The 19812-nt window shown below is 34.6% G+C and overlaps 2 protein-coding genes across 3 annotated transcripts; both read right to left on the reverse strand.

The window, feature by feature from the left end:
• Nucleotides 1–242: 242 nt before the first annotated feature.
• LOC140830979 (glycine-rich RNA-binding protein 4, mitochondrial) lies at nucleotides 243–10877 on the reverse strand. Its single transcript, XM_073194603.1, has 5 exons — nucleotides 10760–10877; nucleotides 1672–1740; nucleotides 1488–1594; nucleotides 1329–1392; nucleotides 243–509 (listed from the first exon to the last, which is right to left on the reverse strand). Exons 1-5 carry the CDS (start codon nucleotides 10857–10859, stop codon nucleotides 445–447), a joined length of 405 nt encoding a protein of 134 aa, XP_073050704.1. The 5' UTR covers nucleotides 10860–10877; the 3' UTR covers nucleotides 243–444.
• Nucleotides 1329–12640, reverse strand: LOC140830978 (histone H2A.2). 2 transcript variants are annotated; one of them, XM_073194602.1, is made up of 5 exons: nucleotides 12362–12640; nucleotides 10951–12007; nucleotides 10760–10877; nucleotides 1493–1594; nucleotides 1329–1392 (listed from the first exon to the last, which is right to left on the reverse strand). In XM_073194602.1, exons 1-2 carry the CDS (start codon nucleotides 12569–12571, stop codon nucleotides 11756–11758), a joined length of 462 nt encoding a protein of 153 aa, XP_073050703.1. In that variant the 5' UTR covers nucleotides 12572–12640; the 3' UTR covers nucleotides 1329–1392; nucleotides 1493–1594; nucleotides 10760–10877; nucleotides 10951–11755. The 2 variants fall into 2 exon arrangements, with proteins under 2 accessions (XP_073050703.1, XP_073050702.1); XM_073194601.1 differs by having other exon boundaries at nucleotides 1488–1594.
• Between the last annotated feature and the right edge of the window lie 7172 nt (nucleotides 12641–19812).

Genomic DNA, 19812 nt, shown 5'->3' on the forward strand with positions numbered 1-19812 from the left:
ATATGTATTTACTTTAATTTTTCGATCACCAGTGTGGCCACAATCGACGAAAGAAGATTTGAAATTGAAAAAAAAAAGAAATATACAGTGTTCGGTTGAGAAGTTGAATACGAGGAGAGAGAAAAAAAACTTTCACGTTTATCCTTTTTTTTCTTTCCTTTTTTTTTAAAAAAAATTATTTTATATTATTTACTTAATTAATAAAAACAAATGAGTTGGGCTTGGGAAATAGGCTCTCACAATTAACTACTCAGATCACATAGGAAATCTTTACCTGCAGACAAATGGTGAATCCACAACTACAATGCATTTGTTCTTACGTATTTCGAAACTACATTGGATAATTGTAGACAACAATTATCCAATGCCGATCATTCCATTTTTATTAAAGGCGTAACAAAAACTGCCTACAGAATAAAACGAAACGAAAGAACCAGAAAAGGATCAATCATGATCACAACTGGATATCTTCTCTTTTCCTTCAGATTCTTTAGTCTCCAGACTCTTTTCTGCATTTAATTTTCAAAGTATTTATTTATAAGACACAAAATCGTGGGAATCAGTATACAGAAATGCAAGAAAAATTAATCATTATACACAAAAGATGTAAGTTACCATGCAGACAATGCTTAGCCCAGGAAATTAAACTAACGAAAGTACCAGTCAAAATTCTTGTAGTTACTATGGACACTTTTTTCTTGTAAGATGAGTAGTGTCTGCTCTACTAGACACAAAATAATGAAAAAACATTGGCTCTTCCATCTTTGGTATCACATCGAAAAATTTGAAGTCCTTCGAAAATATTTTCTGCCAACACCCTGACATACTCATCAATTTTTTTAAAATATAAAAGGACCTGATTTAGTTGATGTTTATTAATTATTTCTAATTAACTAATTCCAAAAATTACTGTACTAAGCAATATTCACAATTCTAGAACCGATTTTCAGTATTTGATTAACTATTTCTAACCAAACTGATTTCAAAAAATACAGTTGTTTCTCGTTATAAATTCAAAAATTCAGATTAAGAAGCATTTTCGATTTTATTTCCATGACAAGGTTAACTTCTGTGTACACAGACTTTATATTGAAATCAATTCAGAAACCTCATCCCAAATTCGCAGTAGCTAATTGGATCGAATAAAATATGTGCAGGAAAGCCTAGAGTTGACCTAGTTTTAGACATGGCATTGTATCACACATGTAGGTTTCAATGATGAAGCCATGTAACATTGTGTTGAGTTGCATTATCTTTTGATCATATTTCTACTACTTAAAGATCAGGAATAACGAAGTTAAATCAGAGAAACTTTAAGAATATCTAACCTGACTTTTGTTCCCTTCTACACCCATCGGCTCGATGGAGGCGGATATTTCTGCCATCCAACAACTAACAAAAGCAAACAGATAAGGAAAGAAATTTTAATGACGTCGAAGAAGATAGAGTGAGGCAAGATAGCAGAAACTGTTAAAACTAGAGTATACCTGACCATTCATTTCATTTAAGGCTTTAATTGCTGCCTGCTCCGCAGTGTAATTCACAAATCCATATCCTTTTGATTTCCCACTTACTCGGTCACATATTACCTTAACTGCTAAAAAAGGAAGTCAGTTTCCTTCGGTGATAATTTCACATGCTGTGGTATTAATGTTAGGTCCATCAGCCTACCTTCAATTACTTCACCATACTTCTCAAACGCATCCTTCAAAATAGTTTCATTGGTATCATAAGAAAGTCCTATCATGTAAAATAGTTTCCTCAGCGGGTATAATCGTGAGAGGAAAAAACACAGAATTTCATAAGTGCCGAAAAAGTATAGATGCTCGACCCGTTTTTTAGGACACCGATGCCAAGAAAGGCATTAGGTAAAACACGTTTAGAATTGTGAGGTGGAAATAGTTCTGAAATGACTATAAATTCAAGATTTATATAGTATTGATCCATCAAATCCAATAACTAAACCATGTTAATAGTTGACATTTTTCTTGAAGTTCAATTATTATTATTTTTTCCCTTCTGATTCAAATTTTATAATACAATTTGTGAATGATCAGTGGATTTAGACATTTAGTCAAGAATTGAGCGAATTTAGATACGTTAGCTTCTCATTTCTGGATGTGCCATAGAGAGAATCAGGAAACTAGTTTGACCTAAAGCAGGGTTTCTCAAAATTTATCCATCTGCTTCTTTCAAAAAAAAACAATAATAATTAACACATTATGCATCTGCAGATTCTTTAAAATTCAATAAGGTATTAGAGCAATCTAGATCTTTAATGGCTGCAAGGGTAAGAGAGAGAACCAAAAAGCATTAACATTAAAGAGAACACTCAAAAAAATTTATTGTTGCTCAAAGGTTATTCTATCCCTTCACCTCCAAGCTTCAACTGAGAGAACTACTACCTGGTCTGGGTAGTAAAAATGGATACAAACCTTAGGGGCATTTGGCCTCTGGGATGTTGTGGAAACAGGTAAATATCCTCTACCATTAAGAGACGATCCTATTATGAACAAATCCAACAACACAGGGAGGAATTTTATAAATTACAAGACATTGGCCGCTACCAATTCATCAGTCTTAGAACCCATTTTCACAAGAATTGTGAATTGTGAAACTACAAAACAAGCTTGGGGTCAGCTGAAGAAGAATTCCAGGTCAGTGATAAACAAAATAAATGCAAGTATTGAATTTGTAAAGAGAGTTTATATTCTTAGAATATTTCGACTTTGAAAATTTAAAAGATTCCTGTGACAGGTTTCATGAGGATTGGAGCCCTCTCGTTAATATTTTTTATAATGTGATATTTTTAAAAAAAAAAACCAAACAAAAATTATAGAATAAAACATCAAAAACATATAATATTCAAAATGTGTAACATGATCAGATAATATAGTAAAAGTACTATAAATAATCATCTAAATATTACATGTCTTGCCATTTTGACAGAATCAATAACATAGACGATCCATTCAACTACTTCACAAAAAGTCTAGACAGAGTGACAGCAATAGACTTTTCAAAAATGATGGTATAACCATAGTTAAAAAATTTATCATTACTAATCCTATTAATTAAAAACATTTATCATTACTAATCCTATTAATTTTTTATGAATCAAAACAAAATTATTACAAACCTACGTAGATTTTGAGAAAATTGGGAAAATAGCATAACACGAAATTAAAGAATTACTAGATCTGAGATTAAAAAAGAAAAAGAACGTAGTAATGAATAAAATTCTTTTTTTTAAAACCGAAATTGTAAAATGCCACAATGTAAAGAAAAAACGAACATGAAAAAAAGGACATGGGAAAATAAACAAGTATGATTGCCTAATTGGAGAGTTTAAAATCCCATGACATATAAGTTGGACGAAAAATTTTGGGGTTCATAATTCATAAACTCAGTCTCTTAACATTCAGCTATTGGAATGGTTACCAAAAATTTCTGTTTGAACATGACTTTATGACTGGAATTGTTGATACATTGTCTGAATTTCTGCTTGAGCATGACTTTGCAATTGGAAGTGTTGGTAAAACACTGTTTAAATTTATTAATAGTGATCATTCACTATTAATATAAATTTATGATGATGACATTATATTTGGTTCCACTAATCCAAAATTTTTGTGAGAGATTCTCTAAAATAATGCATAAGCAATTTGAGATGAGCAATGATGGGAGAATTAACTTTCTTCCTAACATTGGAAGTGAAGCAGCCAGACATAGACATTTTCATCAACCGGGCCAAATACACCAATGAATTATTAAAGAAATTTGGCATGGAGATTTGTGATGTGGCTGCCACTCTAATAAAACTTGATAAAGATGAAGGAGAATCTCAGTAGACATAACAATATATAGAAAGTTAATTGGATCACTCATATATCTGACCGTTAGTCGGCCAGACATAATGTTTGCGGACTCTAAACAATCACATTATACTGCAGCCAAACGCACACTCAGATATCTTAAGAGTACTCCTTCTGTGGCTTTTTGGTATCCCAAAGACTCAAGTTTTTTACCTCAATGGCTATTCAGATGCTTATCTCCTCTACCGACCGTGAATCCAACCGGAGATCTCCCAGAGATGTCATTGATCTTTGTGGATGAAGTGGTCCGAACATTGTCTCGGTTTGATTTTGATCAATCCAAGATGGACACTTCTTCTCCACTGCCTCAGAATCAGACCAATGAAGAAAGATGTAATTGGAGAGGTAGAAATGAATCTGAAATCACTGCCAACCAAGAAGATGTAATTGGGAGGTAGAACTGAATCTGAAATCACTGCCAACCACTCCAGCCGATGCATTGATGCAGGAAGATCATATTACTTTTCCTAAAAAGCTGACCGGCAAAGAATGATAGTTCATAGTGCATTCAATGGAGCACTTGAGATTTATGCATCTGTCTTCTACACTCATAATCCAGAAGTAAAGAGAGACAAATTAGACAAGAACTAAAGGTTAGGATCTTGCTTGGATACAACAAAGTCACGAATGAGTACAGGATTTTGAACCTGAAGACAGGAAAGAACATGGTGAGCAGAAATGCCAAATTTGAAGAGGATGCTACACGAGCTGAAAAGAAAGGAACTTGAAGCTGTCGGCAATTAATGGGGTGGATGGTGGTTGATAGATGGTGGTTTGTGATGGTAATAATTATTGCCACAATACGCATTGCAGAGCTCCCCTCCCCTCATTCCAATCATCTCATTCTCGAGTCCTTCACAGGGAATGGTTGTATACTATAAAATAGTGAAACTCTTTTCATCTTGCCTCTGGTTTACTCTAATAATTTTAGGGGTTTTCCAATTAATCTCGGTTTATTTTCATATTTATACCTCCAGATGCCCCACCTGGGACCAACAGAAACAGCTGACACAAAATCAAATTGGGGCTAGGGAAAAAGATCCAGACACAATCACATGGAGCAGGCTGTAAGGGGAACTAGAACTCAAGCAAGATATCCATGATAGATGCAATCAACTAACACTTGAACCATAAAATTGCCCAAAGCATGAAGTCATGGAGGTTGGAGAAAGGCCATTGAAAAGGAAATCCATATGATAAAAAAGAATCAATAGGGAGTCGGTTGAAGAGCCTGAGTCAAATGAATTTTCTTTACGCATCTCAGTTTTGTTTTTTGTTTTTTACTTGTCTGTCTCTTAGTTTTACTGTACCATTCGTCTCATTCTAAAGTATATATTTTCATGCATCACATCAGTACGGACAATTCTGAATATATTTTCGTTATGAGATAACTAACCCTTATTCGAATGTTGACTTGCTATATTCTCCATATGTTAACTCAGTTTTCACAATTGTTTTATAGAGATTATTATAATATGTGACGTATTTCCTGGAACTTCTTGATGAGAAAATGTAGATGACCGGGGATGGCTTTTTTCCCCACGGATTCGGGGCCTTGAGGGGAAAATCCAAAAGGGGCAGGTTTGGGGAGTGAATTTTGGATTCAGATTCGAGGATTTTTTTGAATCCTCAAATAGTCCGGGACGGGTACGTGGATAATATCCCTGAACCCGTGCCGATAATAATAATAATAATAATAATAATAATAATAATAAGTTCTGTTCTGAGATTTCCCGAACCTGCACTTTGCCCCCGTCCCATTATTCCTTTGAATCGAGGATGAAGATTTGATCCCCGTGGGTTAATTCGGGAATTCTCCACTATTCCAAAGCCGAAAGGAGTGGGGATGGAGCGAGTATACAATTCGGGGGTGTCGGCCCGCCCTATAGCCATCCCTAAATTGACCGCACTAATTAATTTTTGCTTTTTCAAAATAATAAAAAAAAGGAATAGGGTTTGGCGCCAAGACCTCGAAACATAAAGAACTAACAAGAATATGAGGTAAACCTGCTTTATCAAGTTTAACAAAAGCATGACTGTATGTTTATTAGAAAAGCCAAGTGTAGAGATGTAGTGCCCAAATTCAGTACACGTATAACCCATGCATTTATTTAATTATTAAATCACTTATTTAATTGTTAAATTATTTATTTAAAGTTTAAAATGAGTTTTTAGCCATGCATGATTTATTTAAATACATTATTTTAAATTATTCATGTTTATATGATGCACGGTAAAAAGTTTTTTCGAGTTTCATGTTCAGGCGATTATTCGAGGCAAGATCGAGGAAAGGACCGGTGACGTTTCTTGGCAATTTAAAATGCGGTATTTTATTTTAAAAGCTAGGAAAGGGCATTTTAAATAATTTATTAAGTTTTCAGTATTTTAAATGCATTATTTATTTATTTAGTGATTTTTAGAATTTTAAAGTTAGCATTATGTATTTTATTTTGTTAAAGAGGAAAATTTTATAAAATTAGTGTGTAATTATTTTAATTGAGGAGCTTGATTTAAATTAGTGTGTGTTAACCTTTAATTAGTAATTTAATTAGTTAATTTAGCTATAATTTCTCCTAATTAAAAACACACACACACAAGTTTCAATTCAGAATTTTATCATTTTGAGAGAGTAATATTAGGGTTCTTAGTATTGAGAGCAGCCGCCCCTTCCCTCTGTAATTTCCAGCGAGTTTTCGTCATTTTTGTGCAAGAAAAATCGAGCCACCATCGTCCCGGATCAGGCCTCACTCCGTCTCTGCTTCGGTATCGCCGTATCGTGAGTTTTTCACATCAAATGCACGTATATTATGTTATTTCTGCATCGATCTCGTCATATTATGCGTTGTGTTGTTATTTATGTGTAAAAATACATGTGTGACGTGTAGAAGTTTGAGCAATTATGTTTAGAACACTTTTGAAACCATTTTTAGATCTAAAATCACATCTTTACTGTATTTTAAAATACTGCGATTTTCAACATGAAAATTGTAGAACTTTTCAATACCTTCGATTTGACATTAAATTCGAAATATTTGAATAAAAATTGAGTGAGTTATGGCGTTTTTCGTGAGACTGCTCAAACTGCGTTTTTCGTGAGACTGCTCAAACTGCGTTTTTCAGAAAATTATGTATTGATGTGTTCTTGACGTTTTATTGTTGCAGGCTTCGTTGGGGATCGACGGGTGATCATTGCTGCGTATAGGTATGCTTAGTATGATCTTGGGTTGGTATTGGGTATGCCGGTTAGTGTCGATAGGCACTTGAACTCATTATAAGTCGTAGGAAACCATTTGGTGTCAAATTCCATGTTTTGAGTTGTATTGTGTCATAGGTTGGATATCGTCTTTCAAGGTATTTGTACAGGCGGTGTCAATGTAGTAGCAACTTAGGATGGGTCCCGAGGTGTCGGTTCATAATCCGTACAATCGAGTCTTCGCGGTGCCAAATTCCAGAGACTAGACGGACCCTTAGACGGACCCTGACACGGGGTTCGTGTTCTCCTTTTTCTTCGAGTATACAGATACAGTACCTACACGGACCCGGACCCGCAGGGGTGCACGGGGTCCGTGTACTCCAGTCTTTGGGAATTTTCTTAGGGATCAGTTGGGATTTCATGTCATGGTTTAGTGCAATGTTAAACAAGGTCGAGTCACGGGAATTTAGAACGTCCTAAGGAAAAGACTGAGCTTGGATGTAAGCACGAATACCTACGTCTAAGTTTTGCAAATTAAGTATTTAAATTCATGTTAGTATGTTGCAGCAGCGGCCCCAAACAAGATCCAACGAATCCCTCAACGCCAAGTAAGTACGTTGACGTGCAAAAGAAAATATTTTTAGTTTTTGAGGTATGCTAAATATCTTGTGACCAAATTATGAATGGGTTTGGAAGTCGGTGAACGTGGCCGAGGACCTCTCCACCTCGTTAAATTATGAACGGGTTTAGATCAGGATTGGAAAGCGTTAAATTATGAACGGGGACCAATCCACTCGTTAAATTATGAACGGGATCTCATGTATGTGGAAGTGGATCTTCCCTGTCAGCCCAGTACTGTGGTTTAGTCTGATCAGACGAAATATGTTATGGGTCACTTGCTTTGAAACATCCTCTACGCAAAATGATGAAGTTATGTAAGTACAAGTATGCAAGCATGTTTATGAAAGTTTCACGTTATGGCACGTCTATGATATGTATGTATGTTCAAGTTTATTGCAAGTTCAAGTTTAAGTATGTATGCTCTATTTTGAAGTTGCATGTGGTTTTATTACGTATTATTCGTTACTTCCAGTTTATACGTGTTGAGTCTTTAGACTCACTAGACTTGATCGATGCAGGTGAGGATGATTATGAGGAGACTAGGGGTGGTGAACCAAGGGGCAGGCTTGGACTGAGCAGGAGGCTAGACATGAGGACCGCCCAAGTTTTTAGTTTTGGGAAAATGTTCAAATACTTTTGTCAAACTTAAATTTTTAGATCTTTCGTTGCAACAAATTTTGAGATGTACAGTTTACTTTATCAAACTTTGGATGTTCATGACTTATTTAAGAAAAATTTTAATTCTTCCGCAAATTTTAAGTAGTAAAAAGTACGGTACGTTACAATAGATTTGAAGATCACTAGAGCGTAGAGATTTGAAGATCACTAGAGAGTTTATGTAAAGCAACAAACATTATGTCAATAGTACTGGAAATATTTTTCATGTGGTTGATCGCACAGAGCTGGACTTTGCATGTGCAGTTAGTATAACAAAGAGATTGACAAGTGATCAAACTGAAGAATTTTAAAAGGGATAAGAACAGCACATATTGTACGCTTGAAACAAACTATAATCTCTGTTTGCAATATAGTGTATACTATCTATACTTTAATGCTATAGAATTGTAGATCGTAATGTTGAGTGATATTATAATGGTCTAGTCTATGTCATACCGAATGAAACACTCCTGTGCAGCACATAATATTGGATTTATAGCTCCCACCAGTATGTTATGTAAGATCCATGTATATTTTATGCTCACCGGGTGCAAGTCCAAATATATCATAGTATTAGGTTTTTGCAATTCCCAAATCCCAAGTCATGATTTTGAGTGAGTGGTTTGGAGGGCACAATATTAATGCCCCTCCAAAATAGATTTATGTAACTCGGTTTATATGGTCCAATGAACCAAAGAGAAAATAATTAGTGTTCATAGTTCAAGAGACATTAATTTGGTCCAGAAAAATATATAGTGAGACATCTCAGTGAACAAGATTGTGGAGTAAGCCTATTGATGTTGAATCATGTAAAAATGATTGTACTGTTGTTTTTGCTCTCTTTCCTCTCTTGTATGTGAAATATGTCCGTGACCAAAACATAGATCAACTCTGTTATAGTGAAGGCCAGTAAGCACCCAATAACATCAATTCTGACTCAAATGGTTGGTTTTTGATAAGCCACAATTGGTGGAAACCGAGTATTGATTTCTCATCTTGGAATTGGAAGACAGCGCTAAATCCATGCCCAAACAAAGATAATTTTCGTTGAATACAGAAAGGTTCCTATAATTCTATATTTTGTTAACCAAAACCAAAATACAATACAAAATCATAGGAACCATATAACTATGTTACTTTATCAAACAACTTTCTTTAAGTTGTATAGAGTATATCCCTACGGAATAAATGCTAGCAGTGGATCAACCGACCTTTTGAATAATTAATGGTTACCATAAATTTGGCATGTCGGGAGACATAAAATGTCGATCAAAAATGGAAATAAATGTTAATCAATAAATATCGACTATAATAGTTGTATTTCAAGTATATTTCTCCAAAAATTGTGTATATGATATTTCCAGTTCTATTTGCAAAAAACACAATATTTCGGATGTCGGAGAACTTAATGGACTTTAGCTTTCAGTATAACAGGGTGATCAAACTCAACAACCTTGATGATTCTACATAGGCAAGTTATGTATATAGATGTATGACCCTTCTCTTACAGATGCAAAGTTAAAATTATGAAGTGCTTCTGAAAAAAGGATAAGCAAACAACCGTCATACAAATGTGTTCGCTTGTATTGAAGGAGCTTAGATTTTACGTGGTCAGAGTATTTGATTATGAAGCCCTTTTTTCAACTGTGTGTTAAAGGCTTCACTCAATGGTCATTCAATATGTAATGCATAAATCTTCAATGTTCATATATATTATACATTATGACACCATTTGATGCGAATGATGAGACATTAATTGATTACACAATTTTATTTTATCCAAACGTTTGGATCAAATTCTACAAAAGTTAAAGAGTTGTAAATTATTTATATTATTCATGTGTGTCAATTTATCATCCGCATATCGTATATCATTCATAATCTCATTCAAACGTTGCCTACATGTAAATGAATACGAGAATTTTCTGTCTCTATTACTGCATGTGTTTACTCATAAGATACAACACACTGTATTTGGAAGAAAGGGGAAGGACAGAAGAAACTGACTGCATCACTGAGTTTCATATGAACAAAACACTGATTCCGGTTATAACTAGAGGACCCAGGATTTCATATCAGAGGTGACATTTACAGTTTCTAAACTACATTGGTCATATGATTTTCGGCCAAAGTAGAAAAGAATTCATAAATGCCCCAGAAAAGTGATAGATGGTTTTCTTATCAAGCATTTTGAAACTACTAAATTCAGACAGATATGCATTAGACAACATAAATATTTGATTCGTGAGTTGAATAGTAACTTTTGTTTGAGCTTCTGTTCTCATTCCAGCATTTTATCAAACGGATCAGAGGCATAACATGTTAACCAGATACTGTTCTTTCGGTGCAATTCCCTAATGTCGCGCGTGTACAAAAAGCAAGCATAGAACGAGAAAGAAAGTGGGGAACAGACCTCCAACGAAGAGTTGAGTGCAAGAGTGCCGCCACCACATAAGCCATCCATGAAGAGGAGACGTAAAAGAGTGATGATGAATTCTGCTCAACCAATGCATTTTCCTTCATTCAGGGTGCTGAAATGTGATCATCACCGGTTAAATTTCAAACATATTGAATCTTATCCATACGGAAAGTATTAAAACTTACTAAAAGTTTATTTGCAGTGACTTTTGTTATAGACAAATTAAATTTGATGCATCAAAGAAATATAAACAGAGGAAACCGAAGCTCCATCCCTCAAGCGTAGAGAGGAGTCACAGCAGGAAAACGAGGAGGTTTTATCAAGAGTTTCATCCAAATCCAAGCGCCATACATCACAACAAATATTCAACACTGTCGAGACCCGTATTGGAAAAAGAGGCACCCAAGAGTCTCCTCCGCTGGCACCATGTAACACAGAAACTATCCACCACGTAACAAAAACTGTATATATGACAAATAACTTTCCATGGACAGTGAACAATAGCAAAGCCCCTGTAGCCCACATTCGGTAAACAATATTCATCCTAAAGAAATGGAATGCCAAATCCCCTCAAAGCCACAACCAAGAACCAGTAAGCTAACAGATAAGCAGCCAACTTGTCATCACCACGTATTGCAACAACTCGACCCGAATACAAGGTATTCTATGGACAAAGCGAATATCACATCAAAGTTCAATTTTCCACGAAAACCACCTTGCTGCACATTTACATTTTCAAATTGATTCAGTTCCACTTGACACAATTAATCACTTCATTTACATTCATAAGCAAATCACAAAAGACATTGAAACTAAAAATGGACACATTTTGCAGGCTTAAATTCTCAAACAAGTTGTTTCATTCATTCACAGAATTCCACAAGAAAGCATCTAAAACAACAAAGATCTGTAAATATTACAACCTTAATTCATCTCATTCTAAGCCCAAAAGGAACCATACATTTCTAACCAACAAAATCCTAAGACAAACTAAGCAGCAGCCTTTTTGGGAGACTTTGTAGCCTTAGAAGGAGATTTGGGGGCCTTGGCAGCCGTCTCTCCGCCACTCTTTTTAGGCAATAGCACTGGGTTGATGTTTGGAAGCACCCCACCATGGGCGATTGTGACTCCCTGCAGCAACTTTCCAAGTTCTTCGTCGTTCCTCACGGCCAACAGGACGTGCCTAGGGATTATCCTGTTCTTCTTGTTGTCACGAGCAGCATTACCAGCCAACTCCAACACCTTTAACCCAAGCGGAAAAAGATTCAGATTAAAGGTTCCAATACCCACAGAAAAAGCAAGACACAAAATGCTTAAAGCAGACGCCCACAAGAACATAGGCAGAACCGCGTCAAGAAATGTAACAAAATTGGACGGAAAATTAAGATAATATAAATAAACAAACCATAGGGCGAGCCAAACCCCCCAATGTAGGAAATTCTGATGTTGAAATCAATGTCCCATTTGTAAAAATTGAATATCAGACATTGAATAAAATGCATCACAAACAAGACATGGCATTGATAAAGGATAATCAAAACAAGTTTAAAACGGATCCGAAATGTAAGCTAAGCATCTACAACCCAAAATTCATACCTCAGCAGCTAAATACTCAAGAACGGCTGCCAAGTAGACCGGAGCACCAGTTCCAACCCTCTGCGCATACCGCCCTTTCTTCAAGTAACGCCCGATTCTCCCCACAGGGAACTGCAGACCGGCTCTGACGGACCGGGTCACCGACTTCTTCTTCGGGCCTCCGCCCTTCCTCCCTCCGGCACCCTTCTTTACTTTTGCCGTTGCCTCCATGAACAATAATTTCAGCCGGAGAATAAGATTTGTGCGTCTGCGAAATGGGTGGGGTTATGTTAAGCGATTCGTTGGTGAGAAAGCACTTTTATAGCAGTGGTGGGGGGTGTGGTTTTTTGCTCATGTGCTGTGAACCGTTGGATTCGAAAACGAATCGATGGCTTTGTGTTACTGGTTTCGGATCCGCGTGATTTTAAATGAACCAATGGAAAGAGAGTTCAATATTTTGAATTTTTTTATTTTCCGTGGGAAGGGCCATGTTTTTGAATTTTTGCTCGTGTCCACCATGGTCTTGAGGCCATCTTCAAAGTTGCCTCAAATTTACATCATTTTGGTGTAGCTTATATATATCCAATGGGGCTGCACTTGGCGCAGGGGTATTCATTTTTTTAATTAATTTTAAAATTTTTTATTTATATTTATTATGAATATTTGTATTTAAATTATAAATACTATTTAAATAATAATATAATATTTATTAAATTATAAACTTAAATATTAATAAAAGTCATAATTAAAAATATATTAAACAAAATATAATAATTAATATATGTAAAATAAAAAAATTATTTCGAGAATATTCTTTTTAGTGTAAGATTTGAAGTAAATGGGTTGGAGATGAATGTTGTATTTGATGCAGAAATCGCACTATTTTAGTGTACAAAATAAATTGTGTGGTTGGAAATAGCCTTAGAACTTTTTCTTCAATGCCTTTTTTAGTGAGCACTATGTTTATATGGGTATGGGCAATGGTGCTCAAAATTTTGATTAAATCAAATAATCGATTACACGAACTAAGTCTGAATATCAGTTCGGTTGATTTTAGAAGAGTTGGTCACTTATGAGATTGTCTCGTAGATCAAGAGCATCCATTGTCAATATTATTCAATTTTGGTAGTATTCGTCGAAACTCCTTTGGATTTTTCGAATGAACATATCTTTACATTTTGGTCCCTCAATATTGACCTAGATTTCTTATCGGACCATGAACTCTCAATACTTGCTCGAACAATGTTTGAGTTTGAGTATACTAGAAAGCAAATATATATGATTATGAATTGCTAAATTTTAATGTAAAAAAGCTTTCACAATGAATATCTTCATCTCAAATAACGATCATCTTTTATTGAATGCTTCTAGTCCACTTATTTTATTTTGGAAAGTGTGAAGACTTGTTTCGCAACATCTGTGAAATATTGTCGCATGTTGTCTCGTGTATATTCTTCACATCCATTTGGCAATTCATTGTTATATTCCTTCCAAACCAATCCCAGAAACTAGTGTTGCTTTAATCATTGCCGAGTGTCAGATTAGTGGAAGTGTTGCACCATTCCTTTACGAGACGTTCATCTTCGGTCTCCGTCCAGTGTGTTCTTGTGATGCCTTCACCCTAGGGCTATAAAAGAAGAAATCGGGTTCGCGAGTTTTTTGAGCCGGCACGATAAATATTTGATTAGTATTCAAACTTTTCGAACTCGAGCAGAACTTGAACATGTTCGAACTTTATAAAGTCAAACTCGTGCAAAAATTATTCTATAGCTCGTGATCCTTAGTATTTTATTAATATAATATTTTATATTAAATATACACACATATACATATATCTACACATTTCAAGCTTTTCAGACGTTTGGAGATTTCGAACCTTAATATTCGAGTAATAGTTCTAATAGCTCGTGAATAGGTTCGAACATTTCAAGTCAAACACGAAATCAAACTCTTGGGTTTAGAAACTATAACAATCTTGATTTTGATGATAACAAAACTTGTTATTATGTTTCTAACATATTTATCGAGTGCGAAGTTGTTAACTCAATATGGAAGCTGAAAGTCGAATTTAGTCAAACTGAAAATCTGACAAGCTTTGATATTTTGATGATATCTCGCAGGTCCATTATCCAAATGACCAGGAACCAAGACAAATGAATAGAAAGCTCAATTTAAAACAAGTTGTATTTCACTTCAGTTGGGCTAAATTGGATGTTATCTAGGCCAAACTGACAGTTGAAAGACCAAACTAATTGCACGAAAACAGCAATCAGTTGCGCATGAACATTTGTAATATTTTGGTCTGCCTGATCTGCTCAATTATCCAAATAAAATGATTTAGTATGCGTTACGAAGCTAAGACGATGATCTACAAATTATATTCACAGGTAAAAGTCTGAATCGAAGTGTAAGATGCAAATAAATGACGATAAAACTACGGGGTCTACATAGGCTGAAATCAGCAAGCATACCTCATCAGTTTGGTTTAGTTGAGCTGTTGACCAGGTTCAGTTGAGCTATTTCAGATGGGAAAATTCAGTTGAGCATTTTCAGTTTACCAATTGAGCAAAACTGAACTAGTTGACCGGACCAGAACTGATCCAATTGAGCAAACCAGAACTGAACTTGTAACGTACCGTACTTTTACTACTTCAAAATTTGCGGAAAAATTAAAAATTTTCTTAAACATAAAATCCATACGGTCGTCACTCATCATTCATCATAATAATATTTGAAATCAACATCACTAACTAAAATTTGCCAACAACATACTTGTTCAAACATTTCACATCCAACATAAAATCAGAGTATTTTAAACTTTTCATAAAAACATAAACTTAGTGGTCCTCGGGTTTAGCCTTCCGCTCAGTCCAAGCCTGCCCCTTGGTCGCCCCTCCTGTCTCCTCATCAACATACTCACCTGCATCGATCAAGTCTAGTGAGTCTAAGGACTCAACACGTATAAACTGGGAATAACAAGTACTACATAATAAAACCACATGCAAATTAAAAATAGAGCGTACATAACTTGAAACTTAAACTTGCACAATAAACTTGAACATACATAATAAACTTGAACTTTCGTACATACATAATTAGACGTACCATAACGTGAAAACTTTCATAAACGTACTTGCATACTTGAACATACTTGAGCATACATAACTTCATCATTTTTCGTAGAGGATGTTTCAAAGCAAGTGACCCATAACATAATAAATGCCTGATCAGACAAACCACAGTACTGGGCCGACAGGGACGTATCCACTGCCACATACATGAGATCCCCGTTCATAATTTAACGGGCTGGTTGGTCCCCGTTCATAATTTAACGCTATCCAATCCTAAATATACTTTGGTCACAAGACATTTAGCATACCTCCAAAACTTAAAATATTTTCTTTGCACGTCATCATACTTACTTACTTGGCGTTGAGGGATTCGTTGGACTTCGACTGGGGCCGTTGCTGCACATACTAAGATGAATTTTTAAATACTTAACTTGCATGTCTTAGACGTAGGTACTCGAGCTCACCACCAAAGTGAATAAGTAGCTTATGACATTCTAGTTCGCTCAGGACTTGACCTCGCATAATCATCGTACTAAACCATGGCATAAAACCACAAAACAAATCCTATATTTTACATAAATAAATTTTAACCAAGGTGCTAAACCATGATATAAAACCTCGAAGCAAATCCTAAAAAAAAAAATTATTTTTTTTTTTGAAAAGGGTGTACACGGACCCGTACACGGGGTCCGGGTAGGGGTCCGGATAGGTACTGGAAATTCGCATTTTGGAGGAAAAAGACACGGACCCCGTGTACGGGTCCGGGTAGGGGTCCGTGTAGGTACTGGAATCGCGAGAAAACGGAAATCCCTACACTTGAGACTTAATCCTACTCACTTTATCATAAAAGGCCATTAACCAACACTTCAAGACGCATCCTAGGATGCTATAACATTGATTCAAACTCGAAGAAACGCCCCAAAACAACTACGCAACACAAACAACACAATACAACTCATGAACACAACATTTGACACCAAATCAATTCCTACGACTTCTAATTCAACCAAGTGCCTAACGACACGAAACGAACTACCAATAATCATCCCAACATCATTTTCGATATACTTAAAACACAGCAATGATCACCCATCGATACTCAACGAAGCCTGCAACAATAAAACTTCAAGAACATATCATGAACATATTTTTAGAAAATTTCAGTTTGATCAGTCTCACAAAAACGATCATAACTCACTCGTTTCTTATCCCAAAATTTCGAATTTTATATCAAATCGAAGGTATCAAAAAGTACTACGTTTTATATGTTGAAAGTTTTCTCAGAATCTCAACTGAAAATTCGCAGTTTTCAAAATAACAGCAAAACACAAAATTTCAGATCCAGAAATATTTCCAAACGTATTTGATGAATTTTCTGCTCAAACTTCTACATCACACATATATTTTTACGCATAAAAACAACGCAACACATAATATGACATGATCGATGCAGCAAAGAAAGATTATACGTGCCTTTTTGATATTAAACGTTACCGAACCGGCGATACCGAAGCGGAACGAGTGCTAGGATTGATCCGGACGAACGTGGCTCGATTTTCTTGAAATAAAAGTGAACTAAAATTGCTGGAATATTGCAGAGAGTGGACGTGCTCTTGGAAAGGAGAACTTGGAGAGGGGAGTAGTGATGTGGAGATGAAAAGAAGAGAAGTTAAAGAAAACTTCCTTTCCCCTTAAGTCAAAAACATTGAAAAACATGTGTGGGTGTGTATGTGCTTTACGTGTGTGAGTGTGTGTGAAAATTTTTTGGAGTATTTGAATATGTGTGTGTGGTGTGTAGTAAACCACATGATTAGTCATTATAAAATATTTGTTTAAATAAATAAATCATGCCAATTAAAATGTTAAAAATCAACAAATTAATAAAATTCTAATCCTATAATAAATTTACTAAATCCCCTAATTGATAAACTTTAAAAGTTTAAAAATTCTAAAATAAATTAATATTTAAATTAGGCTTTAAAAATATTAAAACTTCATAAATCATTTAAAATGCTTCATACCTAACTTAAAATAAAATACCACATTAAAATTTACTAAAAATCGTCCCCGTCTCTTTTCCTCGATCTCGCCTCGAATAATCGCCTGAAACATAAAACTCGAGAAAATATTTTTAACGTAGATCGATTAACCATAAATAATTAAAATAATAAAATTTAAATAAATGCATGGATTTTACATATACTGATTTTTGGTCTTTACAGAACTAGTTGAGCAGTAAAACCAGTTGACCAAAACTGAACCAGTTGACCAGTTTAGGCTCGGAAAAATGTCAAACAAGGTGAATTTGACAGTTGAAATTTCGAAAACAGTACAGAAACTTTCCAAATAGTCTTATGTTTAACATATATATCATTTTAAGGCCTATAAATACAACATCCTGAATATCAAATAAAGGCTTTTTGAAGGAGATTCAAAGCATGGGGCGTTAGCATGAAGAAATCTGCTAGTTGAGAATACAAATTCTTGTGTGAGGATACATTTAAGATATACACTGGAAATGATAAATTTCTCACACACAATCACTCACACGTATACAAGAGAGTTGAATTTCAAAGATTAAATGAGTGAGTCTTCATACCAAGACATAAAACAATGTGTGTAATATTTGCATATGAGACGTTAAGCAATATGCTAATTGTGAGGTGTTTCCTGCAATCTTGAGTGCTAGGAGTTCAAGTTGGGTGATGTCTTCTGGATCGGGTTTGTAAAAGATTGTATAAATCAAAGTCTTCTAATGAATTCTTCCCAAGGTCGATAAGGGGTGACGTAAGAGTTGTTAATATTCGAACATCCATAACCAAATTCGTGTCTATTTGTTTATTGCATTTACTTATCATTTTCATTGTTTTAAAGATGCATTGTTGAAACATTTTATGTGTTATTCAAATATCAAAATATTGTTTACCAAATGTTTGATAAAATGCTTCAACCAAAATGTTTTTGCTTATTCAACTTGTATATCTTTTAAATAATTTACAAAATGTTTAGTCGATTTCTACGAATTATTATTTTGAATGTCATCCGTTTGGTTTGAAAATTAAACTCGATCTAATTCATCGGTGTTCAATATTTCAAGAACTGAGCTATTACAACTCAATAATGATTATCCCTCAAATCGATCATACCATAAACTTCATTTCGAATATGACTCGAGCAAAAAAAATAAAAAATTTCAAGCTTTAAGTCGAGTTTGAACTCGAATATATTTAATTCAAGCCAAATACAAACCTTAAATATTTAATAATTTTCGGCTCGATTTGTTTTTTACGGTGATTTACCCTCATCATCATCAACAATTTTCTTCCCTTTTTTTGGTTTAAGATGGGAGACTTGATTTAGATAATTGAGTTTGGTTGAACATAAAACTCAACATTTGTTCATCAAGTATTGAGAATTGAATTGAAAAGAATTTTGTATATCATAATTTTTCGATAGACTCATTCATATTTGGAATTAAAATGAAATGAAAGATGTAGAAAGTTTATTTTTTGGAATAGAAGAAATTGTATTTTTTTAATGTGCAAATGAGGTCAATTCATAGTAGTATGGTTGGTTTTTTCAAAATATGATGATTTATTATTATTATTTTTAAAAATTCAGATATTTTCGTTTTTCAAAAAATATTTTTTATTTTTTTTCAAAGCATGAGATTAATCTACAATGGCCAGATCATCCCAACCATTATTATTATTATTATTATTATTTTCAATTTTTAGATTTCATTTCATGTATAAAAAACATTTTTAAAAAATAATATGGTACTTCACCGCACAAATATTCTCTACACGGAGACTCTCTGCTTGAAGCCCGCCGTGAGCATCACACGCATAGGATTCCGCGTGCTTTCATCAAAGGCTGAGGAAACCAAAGCCCGACTTCCTCGCACATTGGGCATGCCCTAAGTTGTCAACATTGAGCGTACCAATTTATTAATTTTTTTTTACATAAACAAAATTCAACATTAATATCTTCAAAATTCTTATACATATAAATTTCAAAATTCATCCAAAATATTTTTTCAATATGTGTCTTATCTTTTCAAAACTGAGCACTCTCCATCATGAACTCTAGCCACCCTATCGTCTCAGATTTAAAAAGTGCTAGTGCATTATTAAAAAATGTCAACTATAGTTAAAAGGTGTGTTTTTTAAATAAATAACTAAAGTCTAACAATTAACCTCCGAAATCTTCACTTCAAGACTAAATCCCTGAACCTGAACATAATTTCATGGAGAATTACCCAAATAAAATTCTTGCTTTTAAAGATTTACTTCAACTCATTAAATCACTTTTTTTATTTTTAATTATGTGCCGTCTAAGTGGCTCTTCCGGATTTCAGACGTTACAATTCTTGCCCCTTAAAATAAATTTCATCCTCTA

The sequence above is a fragment of the Primulina eburnea genome, chromosome 4 (assembly GCF_022965805.1).
Source record: "Primulina eburnea isolate SZY01 chromosome 4, ASM2296580v1, whole genome shotgun sequence".
NCBI lineage: Eukaryota > Viridiplantae > Streptophyta > Magnoliopsida > Lamiales > Gesneriaceae > Primulina > Primulina eburnea.